Below are 20,973 nucleotides of genomic sequence, written 5' to 3'. Positions count from 1 at the left end.
TGTGGGATGAAAACTTTAAAAGAACAGTTTGTAAGGAGAACAATGACGACAGCACAAAAGATTCCATGGTGGGAAAAGAAAATGGAATTAAAGTCATGTTGGATACAGTGGTGTCTTCATCAGGGTTTCTATTCCTGCACAAACACCATGACCAAGAAGCAAGTTGGGGAGGAAAGGGTTCATTCAGCTTACACTTCCACATTGCTGTTTATCACCAAAGGAAGTCAGGACTGGAACCCAAGCAGGTCAGGAAGCAGGAGCTGATGCAGAGGCCATGGAGGGATGTTACTTACTGACTTGCTTCTCCTGGCTTGCTCAGCTTGCTTATAGAACCCAGGTCTACCAGCCCAGGGATGGTACCACCCACAGTGGGCTGGGCCCTCCCCACTTGATCACTAATTGAAAAAATGCCTTACAGCTGGATCTCATGGAGGCATTTCCTCAACTGAGGCTCCTTTCTCTGTGATAACTCCAGCTTGTGTCAATTTGACACAAAACCAGCCAGTACAAGCAGTCACTGTGGAGAACACAAAGTACCATGGAACATGGTAAGAACATGGAAGAGCATGGTATGTGGAGCTCAGATTCAAGAGAGCCAACACAATCAAAAGGAATAGAAAGGGGATGGCAAATGAGAAAGTTCTAGGACACTTTGCTGAGTTAACTAAGAGATCATGTAGGCACAGATTTGAAATATTTGAGCCAGTGAGATGTTCAGTGTATCAAGGTACTTGCTGCCGAGCCTGTGGTGGTTTGAGTAAGAAAGGCCCCATAGACTTGAATATGTGGCTGCTTGGTCCCCAGGAGTTGGAATTGTTTGGGAAGGATTAAGAGGTTTGGCCTTGTTTGGCCCACACCCTTCCCAGTCATTGCTCCTCTCTCTCTTCTATAAGTTGTCTTTATCATAGTATCTTCTCACAGCAATTGAAAAGTAACTATGACAAACCTGGCAACCTATGTTCAGTTCTAGAATCCACATGGTAGCTACTCTCTCGAGTTGTCCTCTGACCTCCACACAGGGACTGTGGCATGCACCCCACTCACCATCTTCAACAAACGGATAATGTGATATCTGCCATAGAAGATTTAAAACCTTAGCGTTTATTCCACACAACACAAGTGTTTTCCTCATCCACGAAGCACTGTGATTGGCTCTGGTGACAGTGCTGATGGAGGAAGCAAGAACTCTGCATAACCATGCCCACTCCCTCAGCACAGCAGCCCGCGTCCGGAGCGAAGGTGAAGTCATCACTTAGGGATGGTAATGCAAACAAGGACATGCAAAATTACATCTGGGAATTTTATCATAGTCGTGGAGGAAACAACAGAGGTGTAGTAGAAACAACAAGTGTGTAGTAGAAACAACAGGTGTGTAGTAGAAACAACAGAGGTGTAGCAGAAACAACAGAGGTGTAGCAGAAACAACAGAGGTGTAGCAGAAACAACAGAGGTGTAGCAGAAACAACAGAGGTGTAGCAGAAACAACAGAGGTGTAGCAGAAACAACAGAGGTGTAGTAGAAACAACAGGTGTGTAGTAGAAACAACAGGTGTGTAGCAGAAACAACAGAGGTGTAGCAGAAACAACAGGTGTGTAGTAGAAACAACAGGTGTGTAGCAGAAACAACAGAGGTGTGTAGCAGAAACAACAGAGGTGTGTAGCAGAAACAACAGAGTTGTTTAGCAGAAACAACAGGTGTGTAGTAGAAACAACAGGTGTGTAGTAGAAAGAACAGAGAAACAACAGAAATGAGACACTGACAGAGCAGAAGCTGACAGAGTAAAAGGAGACATAATAAAAATGACCATTACTGTAAGTTGATGACGTTCTGCAATAGTGTGGTTTTCATTTCTAATCAACATAAAACTTAGCCATGTTCGCTCTAAGCAACCACCCTATGGATGAAGCCCGGGCAGAGCTGAAAGTAAGAGGAGTAAAGCCATAAGACAAAGTATCGTCACCATGGATTTTGTAACATAGTGTGCAAATCAGATAATAGATCCAACTATTGTGGCTACTTAACTTAGTGCTAAGGACATGCAATATTTAATTTACTGCTTATGTGGCTTATGAAGCTATTTTAAAATGTCAAATTTAAGCCCCAAAACAATAATCAGGATGAATGTTGTGACACTAGAAGAGACAATTTCAAATGGACATTTATGGATCAAATTTATGAACTTCATGGCATATCAAGTAATATTAAATCACATGAATTGGAAATTATAAATACAAAAAAGATGATTGTGGAATATTTTAGTGTATCTTGTTCAGTTTTCTGACAAGGTAAAAATATAAATGGCCAGCATCTAAATGTTCTAATTTAACAAGTTTGGGTTGATAATATAACATTTTGATGGTAAAAAAATCAGTATATAAATGGAAATTTTATTAAACAACTCAGACCAGAGCTAAAATAACCATTCAATCACTATTTAAATAATGTTATTGAAGAAATTTAATGTATTGGAGTACTAATTAAGAGAAACAGCAGAGCCAAAATGATATATAGAATGCTTTGGAATGTATGCTTAACGTATGCCTATGAACTACACACATGGAGAAAACATCCTGGAATGTATTAAAATATTAAGATCAAATACGGGGTTTTGATTTTTATGTAATTTTATTTTTCTCGTGTAATGTCCTGAATCTCGGAGAATATGCAAATTTTCCTGCAAAGTATATTTTTACTTCTGCAAAACACAGGTATACATATTTGACCTTCATTTAATAATTGACTGTGACTACATGAATACCCTGCTTAGCTCCCACTGCTCCAGAGAGAAAAGCCAGGAAACCAAGATGGAGGAAGGAGGGTGGCCATCTTTACACGCCATCGTTAATGATGGCATGAAAGCGCCCACAGCCCTTGACTTTGACCTCAAGTCCAGAGGACTTTCCAGTTCTTTTTTTTTTTTTTTTTTTTTAAAGGTAAACGGTCACCTCAAAGGTCAAGTTCAAATGCTGCAGGGTCAGGCTGTCAAGTGTATCATTAGTGCCCAGAGGTGGTTTGAGTTCACTAAAGACAGCAAGAGAAAGGTGACTCTGGCTCATCAGTGCAGTCTTTCCGAGGAAGGAGGCAAATGCACTGATTGAAATGGGAACAGAGGGCAGTCATGGAGACAGCCAGTCTGCCTGAGAGAAACACGGAACATCTGTCAGTGGCTTCTCTACATGCCTGACAAAAGAAGTGTGTTCCTCATGCAGACACGTAGAGTTGCACAGAGACCACTGTGAGGTTTGTTCTGGGTCCCAGCACCCCAGTCAGGACTCTGGAGAGGCTCTGGGGCCTGTCCTTACCGGCCATTAGCACAGTTTCACTTTAATCTCTCACAGAACTGCAGTTAGTAATCGGGCTTCCACCACAACTGACACGGACTTCAAACTGTTCAATGGAAAATGTATGGGCGCGTTGCCAGTTGCTTCTCAAATGTCAGCCCACAGAATGGTTGCATGTCTTCTCATCGGAAGGTCCGCCACTGCTGGCTTTAGGTTCTAATACGTTACATTTTGATCATTATATGAACCATTAAAAAAAAAAAGCCAATAGAATTTATCAGAATAAAAACCAGCTTTGTGCTTGTCTAACTGCTTATATTACACACATCTTCACGAAAATTCAAATGAAAAGCATAAAAAAAAAAGAAAAAACCCCTAAAATTTGACCAAAATAACACAACCACTGTTTACATTTTGGTTGGTATCTTTCTGTAGTGTTGCTGCACAAACACCCATATCCCCTGAAGTAGACTAAATCAGATAGGGCTTTTTAGACATTAACTCTGTTTTCTCGTGTCGTTTCCACCCTAACGGTTAAATGCACAGGGCTCCGTATTCAGGATTCCATGACTGAATAAAAGTGGAAAATACATGAATTATGCCCATGCGAATGCAGGCATGCGGTTATGGAATCTTTCAGGTGATGATGTCAAGCGCTTACCACTTACAAAAGCGAAACTTTACTATTCATTTCTCTGCGTTCCAAGTTTCGCTTCACAGAAATCCTCTCTCGTCAGTGGTAACGAACGGTCCCCCGTGTGGGTGCGCCTTGATTTACCAAGTGATTCCTGCTCAGTGTGCAGTCTCCGCCTTTCTCCTTGTTCACCACAGACAACACTGCCAAGCACCTTGTACATAGTTTAGTTATCATGTGCCCCTGCTTTATGGGCTAGGCATCTAGAAATGTACTCAGTAGCTAAAAACACAAGCATTTTAGAATTTGAGAGATATGAGATTGCTTTTCTAAGATGTTACAAATTCACAATTCATCAGCCAAATGAGAAAGATGTGTATTTTCATTAAGTATAGCTGTATATATATTTTACATTATATCTGTACATAATATAACATGAAATATATAATGTAATATTATATATGTGTGTGCATGTGTCTATGTATGTGTGCATGCATGTGCATGTGCGTGTGTGTGTGTGTGTGTGTGTGTGTGTGTGTGTGTGCGCGCACGCGTGCGTGCACACGTTTGCATCCCAGAGCCCATCTGTGGAAATTAGTTCTCTCGTACCGCGTAGGTTCTGGGGACGGAATCCAGGTCGTCAGGCTTGGCAGCCATTACTCACTGGCCCTCCTTGCTGGCTCCAACTACAGTTGACGTTATTATCTTTCAATTTTGCCAATGTGATTTTGGGAATGATTTCTTTTTCTCTTTCCTGAATTTAAAGCTGAGCATTCATTCCCACACTTGGTTGTACTCTGGTGAATTCCGTAATCTTTTCTACCAGGTTTTCTGTCAGCTTCAAGAGATTTTTATATATATTCAAGGATTTTTGAAAGATTAAAAACATCTTTTCACGTATTAATGATTCATATGAGATAATAGTCCCTTAGTCTATCATATGTCTTTTGATTTCATTATTTTCCACATCAACCCCCTTTTCAACCTATGAAAAGTCTTTTGCACCATCTCTGAGAACATCTTGGTTTTAAAAGGTCTCTCCAATCTTTAAATTATACACATTACTGTGAATTATAATTTTTTAAAGTGTCTTAATTGATATGAAACTGTACATAGAAGCCTTGTGTTTCCTCGGAACTGATTGTAAACAAGCAAGTGGTGAATGTTGTCTGTCTGCTTTGTTTAGAGACAAGGTCTTACTGTGTAAGTCAGGTGGACCTGAACTTCCTGTCTTCCTGCCTCAACCCTCCTAATTATGGGATTACAGGAGTGTGTGCTGTCACATCTGACTCTTTTTATTTACTTGTATGGAAACACTACCTTTAGCTAGTTTTTGTTCATTTCCCGTGCTCTGCTAACCAATACACCTGATTATTGTCAATATGGTATAATGTATTTATGGTGCATGTCAGAATCTCACGGCAGACATCTCCCCTCGGCGTGGAAACAGTGAACGTAGGACTGTATTGTTAAGAGTAGTGTAACACCAGGGTCCGTGTCTAACGGTGCACTACGCCTCTACCACGGCTCACTTATCTAGGAACCTGGACGGCAGCAGACAGTTGTAAGATTTAAAAGAAACAATACAAAAAAAAAAAATTGGGATCTGTTTCAAGTACTGAAAAGTTCAAGTTTTAATAATTTTCTTGGCTACTTTTAGGCATTTCTTTTGTGTAAATTTTAGGATCACTTCATTAAATTGTTTTTTCAACCTCAAATACTCTAAAGCAACTCTTGGGACTATAGCCTCAATTATAAATCTCTCTCTCTGTGTGTGTGTCTCTGTGTGTCTCTGTGTGTCTCTGTGTCTCTCTGTGTCTCTCTGTCTCTCTCTGTCTCTCTCTGTCACCTCCGCCCTCTATTTTGATGATACTATCTTACAATAGGGAATTAATGTCTGTAATTTATTCCTTCTCAAACTTTAATATTTTTATTAGGATTCTATCTTAATTCATAGAAGACCTGTATTTTTCTTGTATTTGTTATTAATTTCTTAAAAATGTTTTCAAATGATTTATAGACATATGAAAACTATGCAGTGTTTGTAGTACCATGTGACACTTCAATACTTAGAGCCTTTGTGTGATGTTTACATCAATTTAAACAAGTTTTGCTTTCCTAACACTTCCCTTTCCAATATATGTTTAAAAATTTAAATCATATAAGTGTTCTTACATTATATATTATATGTATATCATATGCATAATGTATATATATGTGTGTGTGTGTATATATTTCATTACTTCTATTTAGCTTCAATCATAAAACCAAGATATGTTTAACTATTTAAAAGGCATTCCTTTTTGACAAACATTAACATTTTTTATTCACAGAAAAAGGAAGCTTAATCTTCAGACTGTTAGTACAACATTTAACATAGATTTGCAATTCCATGTTGCAATGGGACTGCCATTACCTTAAGAAGGAAGGTATGAGAATCTCTGGAGGGAAGACATTTCCTATTTGTGCTGACCATTTTGCTAACCCTACAGCTGCCCTATAAATCGCGATTACAAATGCCAGCCAGTAGTAAGTGGAGCTTATCATGTGAAATTGGAATACTTAAAAAGAAGGAAAAAGAAAGACTAGGGCTAGCAGTGAGCTCTGTCACAAAATGCTTAGCCTGAGTGACACCTTGAGTTTGATCCTCATGACTTCAAGAAACAAAACCCAGTAAAAACCACGTTTGAGGTCGTGGACTTCTGAGAAGCGAGGGACCTAGCCCGTTTTCTCTCAACAGATGGTACCACCACTCCCTTCTCTATTCCAATAGCATAGAAGAGAGAGACCAGGAGGGGGATGTGTCTTCACTGTCTGCAGTCAAAAGACATTCTAATAGCAAAAAATTTGAAGTCAAAGTGAAAATATCCATTTTGATTTCATTGTCAAAGGTCATCATAGAAGAGAGCTTGGCACTTGCTCTTCTGCCTTTCTATGCAGGAAAATGTAGCCCTTAATGACAACTTTGCTAACAGCTACAATGCTGAGAGCTAATTATTTGATTCAGAGTTGCTTTTGGTGCCTTTCTTGTGAATCTTCAAGATGCCATGAAAGTTCCACTGTTGTTTATTTAGAAAGCACAGTCTAAAGTTTTCTGCAGCTTCTCTTATGTTGGTAGTTTTATATTTTATATTTTACCAGAACACAAATCATTCGTATTTCATTGGCTACATAATCAGTTTTGATGATTTCTGTTAGTTAAGAATACTTTCTGGTTGTTTTTTTTTTTTTTTTTTTTTTTTTTTTTTTTTGATGATTTATGTGTATGAAGTCCAAAACTCCTAGCCTATTTTTGAAGCAACAGAGAAACTCTGTTATTTAGAGTGCTTTACAAGTTACAAAGGTCATTCCCAGTTGTGGCATGCTCCTCACAATGGCGACACAAGTATTCTCTCAACTAATAGGGCAACTGAAGCAATGAAGACCAAAAAGCAATTCACCTTAAGTAACAAAGTTAACATCTGAGGCACAGAATCAGGTCCCCCGGCTGTGCAGACCTGGGCAGAGTAACTGTCTCAGGTGAACTGCCCTCAAGGGTGCCTTGGTGCCTTGTTTCATTGTTTCATTCCTGGGACTAAGTTCCTGACAAAGCACATGCATCATGTAAACCACAAAAGTCGGATGCGTGGGAAGGGACCAAGAGAGGGAAATAAGGGGTCCCTATGACCAACATGCTTTTATTAATGTATGAAAAATGTGATAAAATCCATTGATAAATAGATATATGCTAATTAAAAAACATTGGGGAAAACAAGCAAACAAGCAAAAAAGCATTTGCTTCAAAAATATACATTACACACACACACACTTGCAGCTGAGGTTTAGTTAGTTAAAGTGTGTTGGTATTGGCATGAATGTAAGGCATTAAAAATGTAAACATTCTGGAAGCTGCATGTAAGAACAAATGCTTTGAGTCCCAACACAAGGCAGAGGCAGGTGGGATCTTTGAGTTTGAGGCTAGCCTGATCTAATAGTGAGTCTCAGGCTAGCTGAGGCTCATAATGAGACTATCTGAAAGCAAAACAAAGCAAAACAAAGCACAAAGCAAAAGCCTTTGAGAACCTACACCTCTCCCTTCTATTTTCAAAGCCAGCTTTGTGCTGGGCTTGGTAGCATGCACCTGAAAGCCTAGCACCCCAGAGACAGAGAAACCAGAGGATCTAAAGTTCCAGGCCATCCACAGCTGCACAGTGCATGTAAGACCATCCTATGCTCTGTCCAGACGGTGTCTTGAAGAATCCCAAGCAAGCAGGCAGGCAGACAGGCAGGCAGACACAGACAGACAGACAGACAAATGTGAGTCTAACTTGACCTGGGGAACTTCTGCATTCTACTTCACTCATTTTTAGCAAAGGATGGCTTAAGGAGGTAGGGAAAAATGTCACATCAATAAAACACTTCTAAGGAAGTCTTGCACTTCCTTAAAAACTGAGAGGAAAGTATGAAGTTCTCACATACATCCCTAGCCCGCTGCCTTCTCTCTTACCAGTCTCTTAAGTATTGTGTTAACATGGTACATTTGTCACAACTGATGAGCTGATAGTGTTGTGGTAAATGTTGAAAACAGGCTCAACCTTCTATCCTACGGTTTGCCGGCCCCCGGCCGGGTGGGGACCTCTAACCAGGCGCTCTATGCCGCCTCTAAGAACTCAGTCATGGTTCACTCCACCGCCTGCTGCTTCTGTCCCGGGTGGACACAACCACCCCGGCCTGTTTCCTTCCTCCACTTCCTGGTACAAACACGACTCACAACCGTCATCTTATCAAACAGGCCTATATGTTAAATTCTCAATCTACAAACCCTCTACACAATAAGCTTACAACCAACAGACAAAGATATAAACTGCCATCTATATGATATAAATAGACCCATAGAAACCCTTAGAAATAATCATGACCTCATCAAGCTAGAGATGCACCGAGAGAAACATACACGTCTGCCTCCATCTTCTCCTCCGTCAATATTTGCCTACTCCTCCTCTTCTGCCTTCCTAGACCTTTCCCCGCCTACCTCTTTACTGTCCAATCACCTTAACATAAACCTACAATAGAGTATTGTTAACTAAGATCTCTTACATTAGAATTCTACAGGTCTATGGAATGATGTCATGTATCTGGCACAGTAACATTACACAAGACAGTTTCATGGCTCCCCATATCCAAGCCTCAGACAACCACTGACTAGTTTTTACTATCTTCCTGCTCTGTGTGTGTGTGTGTGTGTGTGTGCACGCACGCTCGAGAGAGAGCTTTGTATATGTGTTCATATGGGTGCACATGAATGTAAAGGTCAGAGGTTAATACTAGCTGGGTATCTTCCTCTGTTGTTCTCTGCCTAATTTTTTTTTAAGACAGGGTCTTTTCTGAACTTGGAACTTTCCAGTCATCGAGGCTGGTAGGCCAGTGGGCATCAGGACCCACCTAGATGTCCTACAGTGAAGTCATTACAAATGCATTCCACCATGCTAAGCATTTCTAATGGCACTGAACTCAACCTTGAGTGACAAGCACTTAACTGAGCTGCCTACCTAGGTCTTTGCCTCCCAGTTTTAAGTTTTTCTGAAATTATAAAACTGGAATATGTTATTATACCCTTATAGGCTGACATATTTCTCAGCAGTGCATAAGTTTATTTTATCTTCATAGTTTGGTAACTCATTTCTTCTTAATACTAAATAATAATGTCTTATCTGTATGTACAACAGTTTACTTGACCAATTCTCCACCTGAAGGACATGTTTGTGGCTTCTAAATATTAATAATTATTAATCTAACTATTATAAACTTCTAATGTATAGATGATGCTTACATATGAATAAGATTCCAGCTTCTTTAGGTAAGTACTAAGGGTGGTTGATGGAACCCATGACAAGAGAGAATTTATTTATAAGACATTATCAACCTGTCTTCCAAAACTTCTGGGTGATTCGCAAACCCGCCAACAGTGGCTGAAATCCCGCCCTCTTAATCAGAATGCATCTTATTTTGACACCTCTTAATTGCTGTTGCTATGTGGCTTTCCCTATGTCGCTGTCATATTGTGTGATGTGAAATCAGGTCATAGCTATTCATGTGGCTGTCACTTCATGTGAGTTATGTACTCTTTTGCAATAACACATTTGTTTAATTGCTGTTTAAAATGTCATCAAAATTCAACACTACAATTTATAGTTCAAACAAATAGCTATGTATACAGAATGAGTCAAGAACACGTTTGTCTAATACACATTTGTTACCGGTTAAGTGATCTAGTTTTGTATTTTCTCAGAAAGTAACAACATGTGCTTTACAGGGTGTATAAAAGGAATTTACCCACAAGGAGATATGTTATTGTCTATGGCTAACTTCATGATGTAGTGCTTGCCTACCACATACAGAGGAATAGCAGTAAGAGAAAGGACCAAACTCCTAAGAAGAGATGAAAGAGTCCCCAGGACAGTTAGAGGATGAACTAAACGAATCCTGCCTTGGACAGCAGCAACACCATTAGATGCACATCTCTGCATCAGAAAAGTCCTGCTGGCTGAGTAGAATGCACTTCACCCCCAGGACAATCACACAGCAGAAAAGTGAAAATATGTGTTTAACCACATAGGTCATGCTAGAAGGTGGGAGGCTGATTTGTAAGACATAACATTGTCTGCACTTCTGGTAATCTGAAAAATAGAAAATCTTTAAAGGCTGTAAGATTCAGATCATGAAAAGCAACATATCACAGTCTCCTTGCATCCGTTGATTAAGACAGTTGCCCTATACTACTTTAAAACTGCACAACAATATCTAAGAAGAATAGGGATAGAGAGATGGCTAAAATGTTAAGACCATTTGCTGCTCTTTCAGAGAACCCAGGTTGAATTCCTAGTATTCACTCACATGGTGACTCACAGCAATCTGCAATTCCAGTTTCAGGGATCTGATGCTCTCTTCTGACTTCTGCTGTCCCCGGGCACTCACAAAGTACATATACATGCATTCAGGCGAAACAGTCATAAATGGTGGTATCGCTGAATGTAGACCATGGTAGTAGATGAGTAAGGACATTTAGTGTGTAGTGATGTGGTTGCTAATCATGACTATGACTTGACCACCAGACACACTCTTAGTGTGTCAGTCAGCAAACCAGCAGTCAGCAAACCAGCAGTCAGCAAACCAGCAGTCAGCAAACCAGCAGTCAGCAAACCAGCTGGCCATTCCAGAAAGGATGTGAAGGCTGGTCCATGTCTGAAGACCTGCTACTGAGAACTTCTGGCAAAAAGTTCGAGTATGAAGCCTTACAGAGAGGAGAGGGTAGCTGTGCCCTTGAGATTCATTGCTGACATCCCCACATCCCACGGGACAATGCTTTATCTGAGTATAAATGAGATTCAAAAAAGTTAATTCTAAATAAGCAAAGAAGTTTTAGGATTGTGTTAACCATGTCTATTATGTATTGACCCTTTGATATATGTATAATACCGGTACTCAATTATCTATATCCACTTTGAAACAGAGTTCTTGAAATAAGATAAAATGTATACCTGACTAAAAAGCGATATGCCAGAGTTAATCATCTTGCTTTAGGGTAAAAATTGTTACTGGAAATAAAGTTCAGCTCATAGCCATGAAGGGCTTTAATCTCTGTTCACTGAAGCTGTCTTCAGACACATCAGAAGAGGGCATCAGATCCCATTACAGATGGTTGTGAGCCACCATGTGGTTTCTGGGAATTAAACTCAGAACCTCTGGAAGAGTAGTCAGTGCTCTTAACCATTGAGCCATCCCTCCAGCCCCCCAGGGGGCTTTAATCTCAAGAAGTATAGATCTAAATATTTCTATGAGAAACAGAACAAAACTTACAAAGTTGCTTTTAACGTAATTTTTCCACTGACTTATAAAGTCAATAGTTAAAACAAAGCAGCAAGAAGGCAGAAATGTATACAAAATAACACCAGACTCAATAAATTTGAATAAATTGCTTGTACCACCAACGACAGAGCGCTCATTCCCTGCAAGTTAACATGAAACTTTTACAAGTAATACAAGTTATCTGAATTCTGGGTCACAAAGCAAATATCAACAAACTTAGTGACTTATGTCATTGGGAACCTCTTTGTGATATAATTAAACTATATTAGAAGTCATTTTTTAAAGGAAAACTAGAAGAAAATGCCCCATTTGGAAATTAACCAAACGTGAAAGGAACTGAGATGAGGAGAGGGGTTCTATGAATGCTGTGTAAGAGCTGATTCATGGATATATAAAATCTAGAAGAATCTACAGGTAAAAATTTAGAATTAATAAAAATACATCATCAGACTCTATATGAGCCAGCAACTTTGTTAGACTCAAAATCAATACACAAATTCAACTAGATTCTCATGTATCAGCTTGAGAGAAAGGTATCAGTTCTCCTCCTATCAAAAAAATACCGAGTAACTGGAAGGAACCCTCACAGACGTAGTTCAGATCTCTCGGGAAAATTAAAACTGTTTAGTAGAGAGAATTTTAACTATCACGAGAAAGACTAGATTAGAACAAAACTATGCACATGCCAAATCTTGTTTAATTTTTCTAAAAAGTCTAGTAATATTGAAACTGTCAATGAAGAGAGACCACAGAAACAGAAAAAGAAAGAAGCACACACACACACACACACACACACACAGAGAGAGAGAGAGAGAGAGAGAGAGAGAGAGAGAGAGAGAGAGAGAGACAGAGACAGAGACAGAGACAGAGAGTGACAGAGGCAGAGGCAGAGGCAGCGACAGAGACAGAGGGTGTCAGGGAATATTACAAGATGATTCTGAACTTCATCGATGTGCAAAGAACCCTGTTCTGCTTGCGATCAGGGTTTCCCATAGCTCCAATGATCGCACTGATGACAGACCAGACAGACCTCTAAGACAGAACTGAGTATAGAAAGAGGCCTTGGTGGGAACATGGGCTTTAGGCAGAACTGGGCCAGCAGAGCAAAAACAGTTAGTTCTCAATGAATATTGTTGGGACTGTGCATCCAAGAGGCTGGAGAGAAATGTTCATCACTAACAAGCTCCCAAGGAACTGAAATTAAGGCAACTCTAGCTTATCAGGGTTACTGTGTTCTAACTCTCACTATTACAAAGTTACCCTCATTTTACTACTAGAAGTGCTGGCTAGTGTGCACCATGATACATTGTAGCAGCAGCCACAGCCATGAAAAACTTTTACAACCCACAATCCCAATGTTCTTTTAGACTCAAAAAGACAGAAAAAAAATCCCCATGACAGGAACTTAGTGAAAGGTTTATTAAGTGCATCACTAAAAATCCAAATCACTGGGGGAAAGACCAATAAATCTGACTTTGCTGCAGTTAACAGCGCCTGTCGATTGACACTAGGGTAGTGAACGGTCACTGCAGAGAGTGGGGACCTTTGCGAGACTCTGAAAGACTGCTGGAGAAAGCAGGGACCTTTGTGAGAGCAGAGAAGGCCACTGCAGAGAGTGGGGACCTTTGTGAGACCCCAGAAGGCCACTGCAGAGAGTGGGGACCTTTGTGAGACCCCAGAAGGCCACTGCAGAGCAGGGACCTTTGTAAGTTCTTGGCGTAGCAAGAACCAGAATGCCACGCACACACATCAGGGTTCATTTTATTGCTGTTCTATGAGCTCTATACACAGTCACTACTCACAGGTGAGACTGAACAAATCTTTACTACTTAGGAAAATGAAATAGTAATTTGGCACTGGATAAACTGACTTTTTTCATAAGACATTTTGTCTCAAATATTAAAACGAGGCATTACATTAGAGGGTGTTAAAGAAGAAAATGAACGTGTATTATTTAACAAAAAAAAGTGTTGATGTCTGGCCCTTAAAGGAGAGGAGTGTGTGACTTACCTTACAGACACGGAGGACAGCAGAGGTAAAGCTGTGTGAGTGTTCACAGGAAGATGAAGGTCAGCTCCACACAGCCATGTTGTGAACAGCACCCAGATCAGAAACACCACCAGTGTGTCTGTGGCCTTAGAGGAGCTCTTCATCCCAGAAGGACAAATTCACAGTTTACATCAATAACAGAGCTCGCAAAATAGCCCTAAAAGAAACCATTCTTAGCAAGGAAACAGTTTTAGTGCCATTAAGGTAAAAAAGAAAAAAAGAGATTTGTTGGGAGGAGGTGGCGGGGGACTTAGAGGCGAACTATATGAAAAGAACAAGAGGCGTCAAAATTAACAGGAATAAATTCATGTAGACGGAAATGGAGACGTGCAGGAAACGCAACCCCGCCACACCGAGCAGAGTCCACTCATAACTGCTGTCTGAGTTTCAGACTGTTCACTTGTTTCCTTCTGGAAAGTTCTGGCCTAAAGAAGGAAAATATTTTTAAGGAATGAATATGGAAGAACAGGAATCCAAATAGTTTTTTTACCCCAGTTTCACAAAACGAAATTGACAGAATCCCATATACTCCTCAGAAGTCACAGCCATGATAAGGTTTACAGCCAACAACCCTCTTTTTTTCTCCCCAGAGAGATCTTTTGGTTTAGCCGTCTGTAAAATCTACTTTTGATTGGTGTTAATTTTCTACTTTGTGGACTGCTTGTTTTTCTGTTGTTGACCTTTTGACTATTTCACGGAAATCAGTGCCATCTACCTCCCCAAGAAAGGAGGGCAGAGATTCAATTAGTGTGCTGGTCTCCAATGCCTCTTTCTAATCTTGCCTCGGAATAGTCTAGTAAAGAAGTTTTAACACAGCTGACTGTGTCTCGTCGCGATCTGAAGGTGTTCCGGATAGTACTGCAAATCAAGGCTAGACATTGCCATGCTTGCAAGGAAGGGAAATGAGTGAGCTCTCACTGCCAAGTGCTATGGTAACTGTAGATGAGTCCACTTATGGCAATATATCAGATGGTTCATATAGTACCACAGGCTGCCAATGACAGATGCGCACCATTAGCCTTGTCAATAAAATCTGTGCTCCGATGTCAGATCATTGCTGCAAAGGTGAGCATAGTATAACGTATTTATGAGGTAGTTGGCATGAATGTCATCAATGTGGGTCATGGCAGAGACTATGAGCTGGAAGCTGGAACGACCATGCGTACAGCTAGTACTGTCTCGAGTCTTCAGGACTCACAGGGAAATAACCCCTATATCTAAAACCTACCCAGTGCCTAACAAAAGACTGACTCTCCATGGTGTTCATAAAGAAGTGTTCAGAGAATAACTGTCAACAATTCTGAAAGCAAAGAAAGCAATATTCTCTCATTAAGAGTCTATGCTTCCATGGCATTGCAAAATAGACAACCAGAACAGATCCCAGATCATTTCATAGGTTTATAGGAAGATTACCATTGGTTTTCAAGTATGACATTTCTTTATGATTTATGTGCTTCTCTTTCAAAGCTTTCATGTTGCTTTTGCTTACTGTCTTTCAGGGAAAGTTTCACGGAAATCCAATGCATGTAGCTGTGGTAATTTCAAATTGCTTAAGGGAAGAGCGGAGAATATTGGCTGCAGCCAACATGCCTATCCAGGTACCATTTTCTGATTCGTCATATGCATTGACCACCATGTTTCTGGCCTGTCAAGTAATGTGTTCCGTGTCTGTGATATTGCCTTTCTCCTTGAGTTCAGTTTTTTGGAGAATTGGAAGCTGTTAGTCACTCCACCAGCCCCACAGTATTCAAGGTCTTAGGCTTATCTTTGAGAAGTTACGTCTTTAGTTCACAGTGAAATGATTACCATGTCTTTCCACCTCCCATCCTCTGCCCTATCTTTAAAGATGGGGTCTGGTCTTGAGCTTGTGAATTTTCCATCCTTCCTCCATTGCTGGCATTACAAAGGTGTGGCACCAGACTGGCTATTCCTTTTGTTTTCATGGCTAAATTCTGGCCTAAGGTCTTACGGCATTGATCTGGGAATACACATCTTAGATTCTCAACTGTGGTTTGGACTCCGCTTCCCTAGCATGTTCATCTTCACAGGCTAATCTTCTGAACCCTTCAGGAACTCCTCACTCTCAAATTTTGACTTTGAAAAGCTCCCTAAAGCCCAGCCCATTGTGGGTGGAGCCATCCCTGGCCCAGCCCATTGTGGGTGGTGCCATCCCTGGGCTGGTAGACCTGGGTTCTATAAGAAAGCAGGCTGAGCAAGCCAGGGGAAGTAAGCCAGTAACATCCCTCCATGACCTCTGCATCAGCTCCTGCTTCCTGACCTGCTTGGGTTCCAGTTCTGACTTCCTCTGGTGATGAGCAGCAATGTAGACAGTGTAAACTGCATAACACCCCCCCCCAAAAGCTCCCTAAATACCTGTTTGTCTGTTCTTTGCCCTAATGTAGTTCACATCATATTTTATCGTATCCTTCTGAATGCAATAAGGAAAGTGGAGGAACCAGCAGTCTCTAAGCATACGTTTTCAGTTAATCCTACATCAAGAGAAAAGATTATAAAACAATGTATTTTCTAAATGACATTTTCCACCCTTTAGTGAACAATACAACCTACGAAGATCTAAAAAGTATATATATATACACACACACATAAACTATTATATATAAATATATACAAATATACATGAAGATCTAAAAAGTATATATATACACACACATATAAAAACTATTATATATAAATATACATATATATTTAAACTGTTAGAATTTCTGAGGCTTAGTCACTATTAGGGTATGAATGTTTTAGGGAGAACTTGAAGTTTTGAAAACTCAAATTGCTCTTGGACGATAAAGGATGGCCTTGTTTTCACTTAAATACCGTGGTTTCTAAATCACAGGCATCCATTTTGTACCTGTCACATAGAGAGTTATTACTCTCTCTCCTCTCCTCCCCACTCTGTCTGTCCATCTCTGTCTCTGTTTCTCTCACTCTGTTCTCTCCAGATGTCAAATATTAGTCAATTGAAAACATTCAAGTGCAAACTAATCAAAGTAACTCTGACGATAATACTGCATAGTGCACTAAACAAAGGACCAGGCAAAGTAGACAAATAATGGAACAATGGGGAAGGATGTGATGAAGGGACCTGTTCATAAAGGCTTTGCGAATCTGAAGGGTGTGGTGCAGTTAGTGCAATCCCACCACTGCCCTGATGTGTATTGCCAAGTTACCAACTGTTCTAACCCTTGGTCTCTGCTTAACTTCAGTACAGGGACTGCTTAGTCACCTTTTTCTCATCTCCAGACAGCTGGAGAACTTTGTGTTTAAGGGCCACACTCAGTGTCAGATTATTAGAGTGGCCAAGGTACAGTGCTTGCAGGAGCTGTTCGGCCTTTTTGCATAACCAAATTATTTTTCCATTTCCTTTGGTAAGCTCCCTTTAAACTAAAAATAAGCCACATTTCAGCAGGTTCAACACCCCATCAGTCATGTGCCCCCATAATACAATTTTAAAATCACATGCCGTTCAGGAGTGATGCGGATAGACTGTAGGAAGTCGTGAGCGTTATTCAAGACATGAAGTTTGGAGCTGGAAAGATGGCTTTCATGGTTAAGGGTGTTCTTCCAGGGAACCCCAGTTCTGTTCCTTACACCCACATTGGATAGCTCACAATTGCCTGTAACTCCAGCTTCAGGGTATCGGTTCTCTAGCCTCTGATGTCATTTATGCACATATGGAACACACACACACACACACACACACACACAGAGAGAGAGAGAGAGAGAGAGAGAGAGAGAGAGAGAGAGAGAGAGAGAGGAGAGAGGAGAGAAATAAAATCTTTTAGAAATCATAAAATGACTCATAATTGTAACAACATTAATTTTGGTATGTGTGTTGTTTCTGTCATATCTACTTAATTCTGAATATCTATGCACATATTAACATTCTTACAAGAATATACCCACATCCATATCAAAGTAAAAATCATATCTGATGTTCTATAATCTGCTTAGTTGCTTAGATTAACATTGTCTCCATCACATCCAGTAGTATTTTTTACAGTGTCCAGAGCCAGACTGACCCAAGTCTTCCTCAGAGGTCCCAATGAAAGGACAAAGGGATCCTTGGTTCTGTGTCTTTGAACAGTAGTGGACTTTGCAAGGATGGGAAGGCTGGAGCCAGTGCTTCAGAGCAGTCAAGGCTGTGGCTTCTGGGGACTTAACTCTCCCCCCTCGACTGTGGTTATCTGTCTTTAGGCCGTCTGAGGTATCCTGTGTTCTCTTTGCTAACATCATCTGACTTAGATCTCTGTGACCTTGGCCGCCCCTCCCTAATAATATACATGATGTTGTTCTTAGTGAAGTGCATTCCTTGGCATAAGTGATTGGTTTGTGCCAGATATTCTGGTCCCAGCTACCGCTGTTTCTTCTTTCTTTCTTTTCTTTTTACTTGTTGGGGACAAGTGGCACCCAAGATGAGGTACCACTTGTCCTGAACCAGCAGAAATAAGGGTCCTTAATAGTTAGGTGTTGAGTGGGAGAAATGGAGGTGAAATTTTCTTTTTAAAGATGAAAAATAAAAAAGACAAAAGCATAACTAAGACCAGGCAGTCTTGTGTAAAGCTGATGATTTTATGATCACACACACACACACACACGTGTGTGTACGTGTGTGTGTGTGTGTGTGTGTGTGTGTGTGTGTGTATGGGACATCTCAGACTCAGTTGCCACAGTCCAAGGGGAAGAATCAGGTACCCCAAAACTGCAACCTTGACTCCTCTAAAGCACTGGCTTCAGATCTAGACTGGCCCAGTCCAGTTCTGGACAAGGATGTGGAATTTAAGTTTGTTTTGTCTTTTCATGGGGCCTCTGAGAAAGTCTTGAGTCAGTTGGTTCAGGACAGTCAAACATAAGGTTTAGTTCTGGGGTGGGCCCTGGAGCCTTGTGTATTCTGTGCTGGTGGGTTACAAACCAACTGCTGCTTACCGAAACACCCAATACTTTCAGCACGATCCTAATGATCATAGGATAGTATGTATCACACTGATCTAAAGCTCAGGTCAATGTAAGTGCTGTGTTCTTTACAATAACCATAAGCATGTTCTGTCAACAACAGTGAAATTGCAAGACAGTCTTTTTCCAGGGACCTCTGGAGAAATCCTTACAGAGTTCTTCGGTTTCAGAAAGACAGAGAAATGTGGAACACAAAGTGGCTGCCATTAAAAACAGTGTGCAGGTGAGTGGTCTCAAACAGATGAGTTGGGTAAGTGCTCTGTCTTACATAGTCGTCTAGAAAAGCCTATCTGATCTGTGCTGAAGGCCAGTGCAGACAGATCTCAGAGGACATGTGCTTTTCTCATGCTGTGTTATATGGGAAAGACTTCTTTGAGGAAACTTTTAAACTCAACTTGCTTCTGATATCAAACTGTTACATTATCTGTGTCTTCTAGAGTAAGTTTGGTAACTTACAGTTCCTAAGAAGTGTATGTTTCCCCTAATTGTACTCCATGTATTCTTTTAGTATTCTTTATCTGTAGAACCCATTATGTTAAAATCACTAATTTTGTATACTCATGGGGTCAGTAGAGTCGGTCTAACGTGATAGTACGCTCCGGCACTGCTGTAGGTCCACCTTGAGATTCTGTTCTTCTTTGTAATGATGGGAGAAGAGGCATGTGTGCTTGTTTTACCTGTTAATTTATAATTAACAATTGATTAATAATTAGTTATTATTTATGTCCTTTATAAGTTATTTATATTATTTATTATTAATAATCTATTATTTATGTCTGCTTTTTTCCTTTGCTATTAGTACATTTTAGTTGCTCCTCCCATTGGTCTTATTATAGATTTGTTACTTTCATTGATCTAAAAAAGATAATTTTAAGTGGGACAGACTTTCCCCTGTGTCATGTGTAAAGATAATGCAAATTTTCCTTTCCAAAACCTATGTAGCATCAATTTACTTGGGTTTTGTTGTTGTTGTTATTTTTTTTTTTGTTTTGTTAATAATTCTCTAAAACTAAATCAACTACAAAGACCAATCTTTCTATACATGGTTTGAACTGTATTCAGAACAAGCTTCTAAGCTTTAACTTCTAGACCTGCAGTGATCTTCCACAACAACTAAAACAAGCACACATGCCTCTTCTCCCATCATTACAAAGAAGAAGCAGAATCGCAAGGTGGACCTACAGCAGTGCCGGAGCGTGCTATCACGTTAGACCGACTCTACTGACCCCATGGTGTGTGAAAGTAGACAGCAGTTGCTTACTTTCTACTATAACCCTGGATTCTAATAAGGGTACTTAAACACATTAACTAAATATATGTTTCCAGTATCTTTTGTTGATGGTGTTACGGTGCTATCAACCACCTGGTGCATGCTAAGCCAGTTCTCCACCACTGAGGCCGGAAGTTTACCATTGGTAGCTCTGCCCTCATCTTTCCCTCAGGCCACCATCTGTGAATGCTGGTTGCTAAGGGCATCTTTGAAATCGGCTGTGCAGGAAGCACCAGGCCCTGCACTGAAGCTGATGCTCTGTGGTACAGATCACGCTCCCGAGTTCCTTATGGGACCAAGGCGGACTGTGCACACACTCCCTCAGCTCCTTTCCTACCCTACCCCGACTCAGCAGGTCCTTCCTGAGAACACACCCTTACCAGACCTCTGTACCCAGTCCAGGGTAGAGGCTCTGATTCCAGAATTCTGGACATGCCACTGAAGTGGAGGCGTAGTTGTCCATGAGTTCACCTTGCCAATTAGGCTATACCCCCTTTCTCTCCAGTGTTCTGGAGTGTGGCATTCACAGAAGGATTTCTGACCACCATGAGAGCTTTTTGTCACAAATCTTTGGCAAAAATAATTTGTAAAACTTTACTATAACTGATGACAGACAGTCTGAAGCCTTTTAATTCATTTATCATTGATTTTTCTGAAAAAACGATTTAATATTATATTTTTATTGACACCTTGGTTAGAATAATCTGAAAACATCTTTTAATTCTGAGGTCAAAACAACACGTCTGCTTTAAAACTAAATTTAATATTTGTACATTTTTTCCAGGTATGTGAGTTCCCTGTCTTTTAGTAGCCCATGGCCTTTTGTCAGTCTTTGCTCTTAAGAAAGTTACCATCCAAGGGAAACACTGAAGGTGCACTGGAGAGGAGTAAAGGGGATGGAATTTGAAGCTACATTAGATCTAAGA

General features: G+C 40.4%; 1 protein-coding gene across 1 annotated transcript in view; it reads left to right on the top strand.

Annotated features, from left to right (window-relative positions):
• STAT4 (signal transducer and activator of transcription 4) overlaps positions 1-20,973 on the top strand; it is a gene marked incomplete at both ends in the record, with an annotated part of 86,095 nt that overhangs the window by 31,918 nt on the left and 33,204 nt on the right. The window contains 2 exons of the mRNA XM_080933294.1: positions 15,309-15,407; positions 18,908-19,000. Of these exons, the coding sequence (XP_080789420.1) occupies positions 15,309-15,407; positions 18,908-19,000 (192 nt within the window). The remainder of the gene's footprint in view (positions 1-15,308; positions 15,408-18,907; positions 19,001-20,973) is intronic.

Source organism: Micromys minutus (assembly GCF_963924665.1).
Source record: "Micromys minutus genome assembly, chromosome: 19".
Classification (NCBI taxonomy): Eukaryota; Metazoa; Chordata; class Mammalia; order Rodentia; family Muridae; genus Micromys; species Micromys minutus.
Note: the sequence above shows the minus strand (reverse complement) of the source record. Positions and strands in the feature narration are given on the sequence as shown.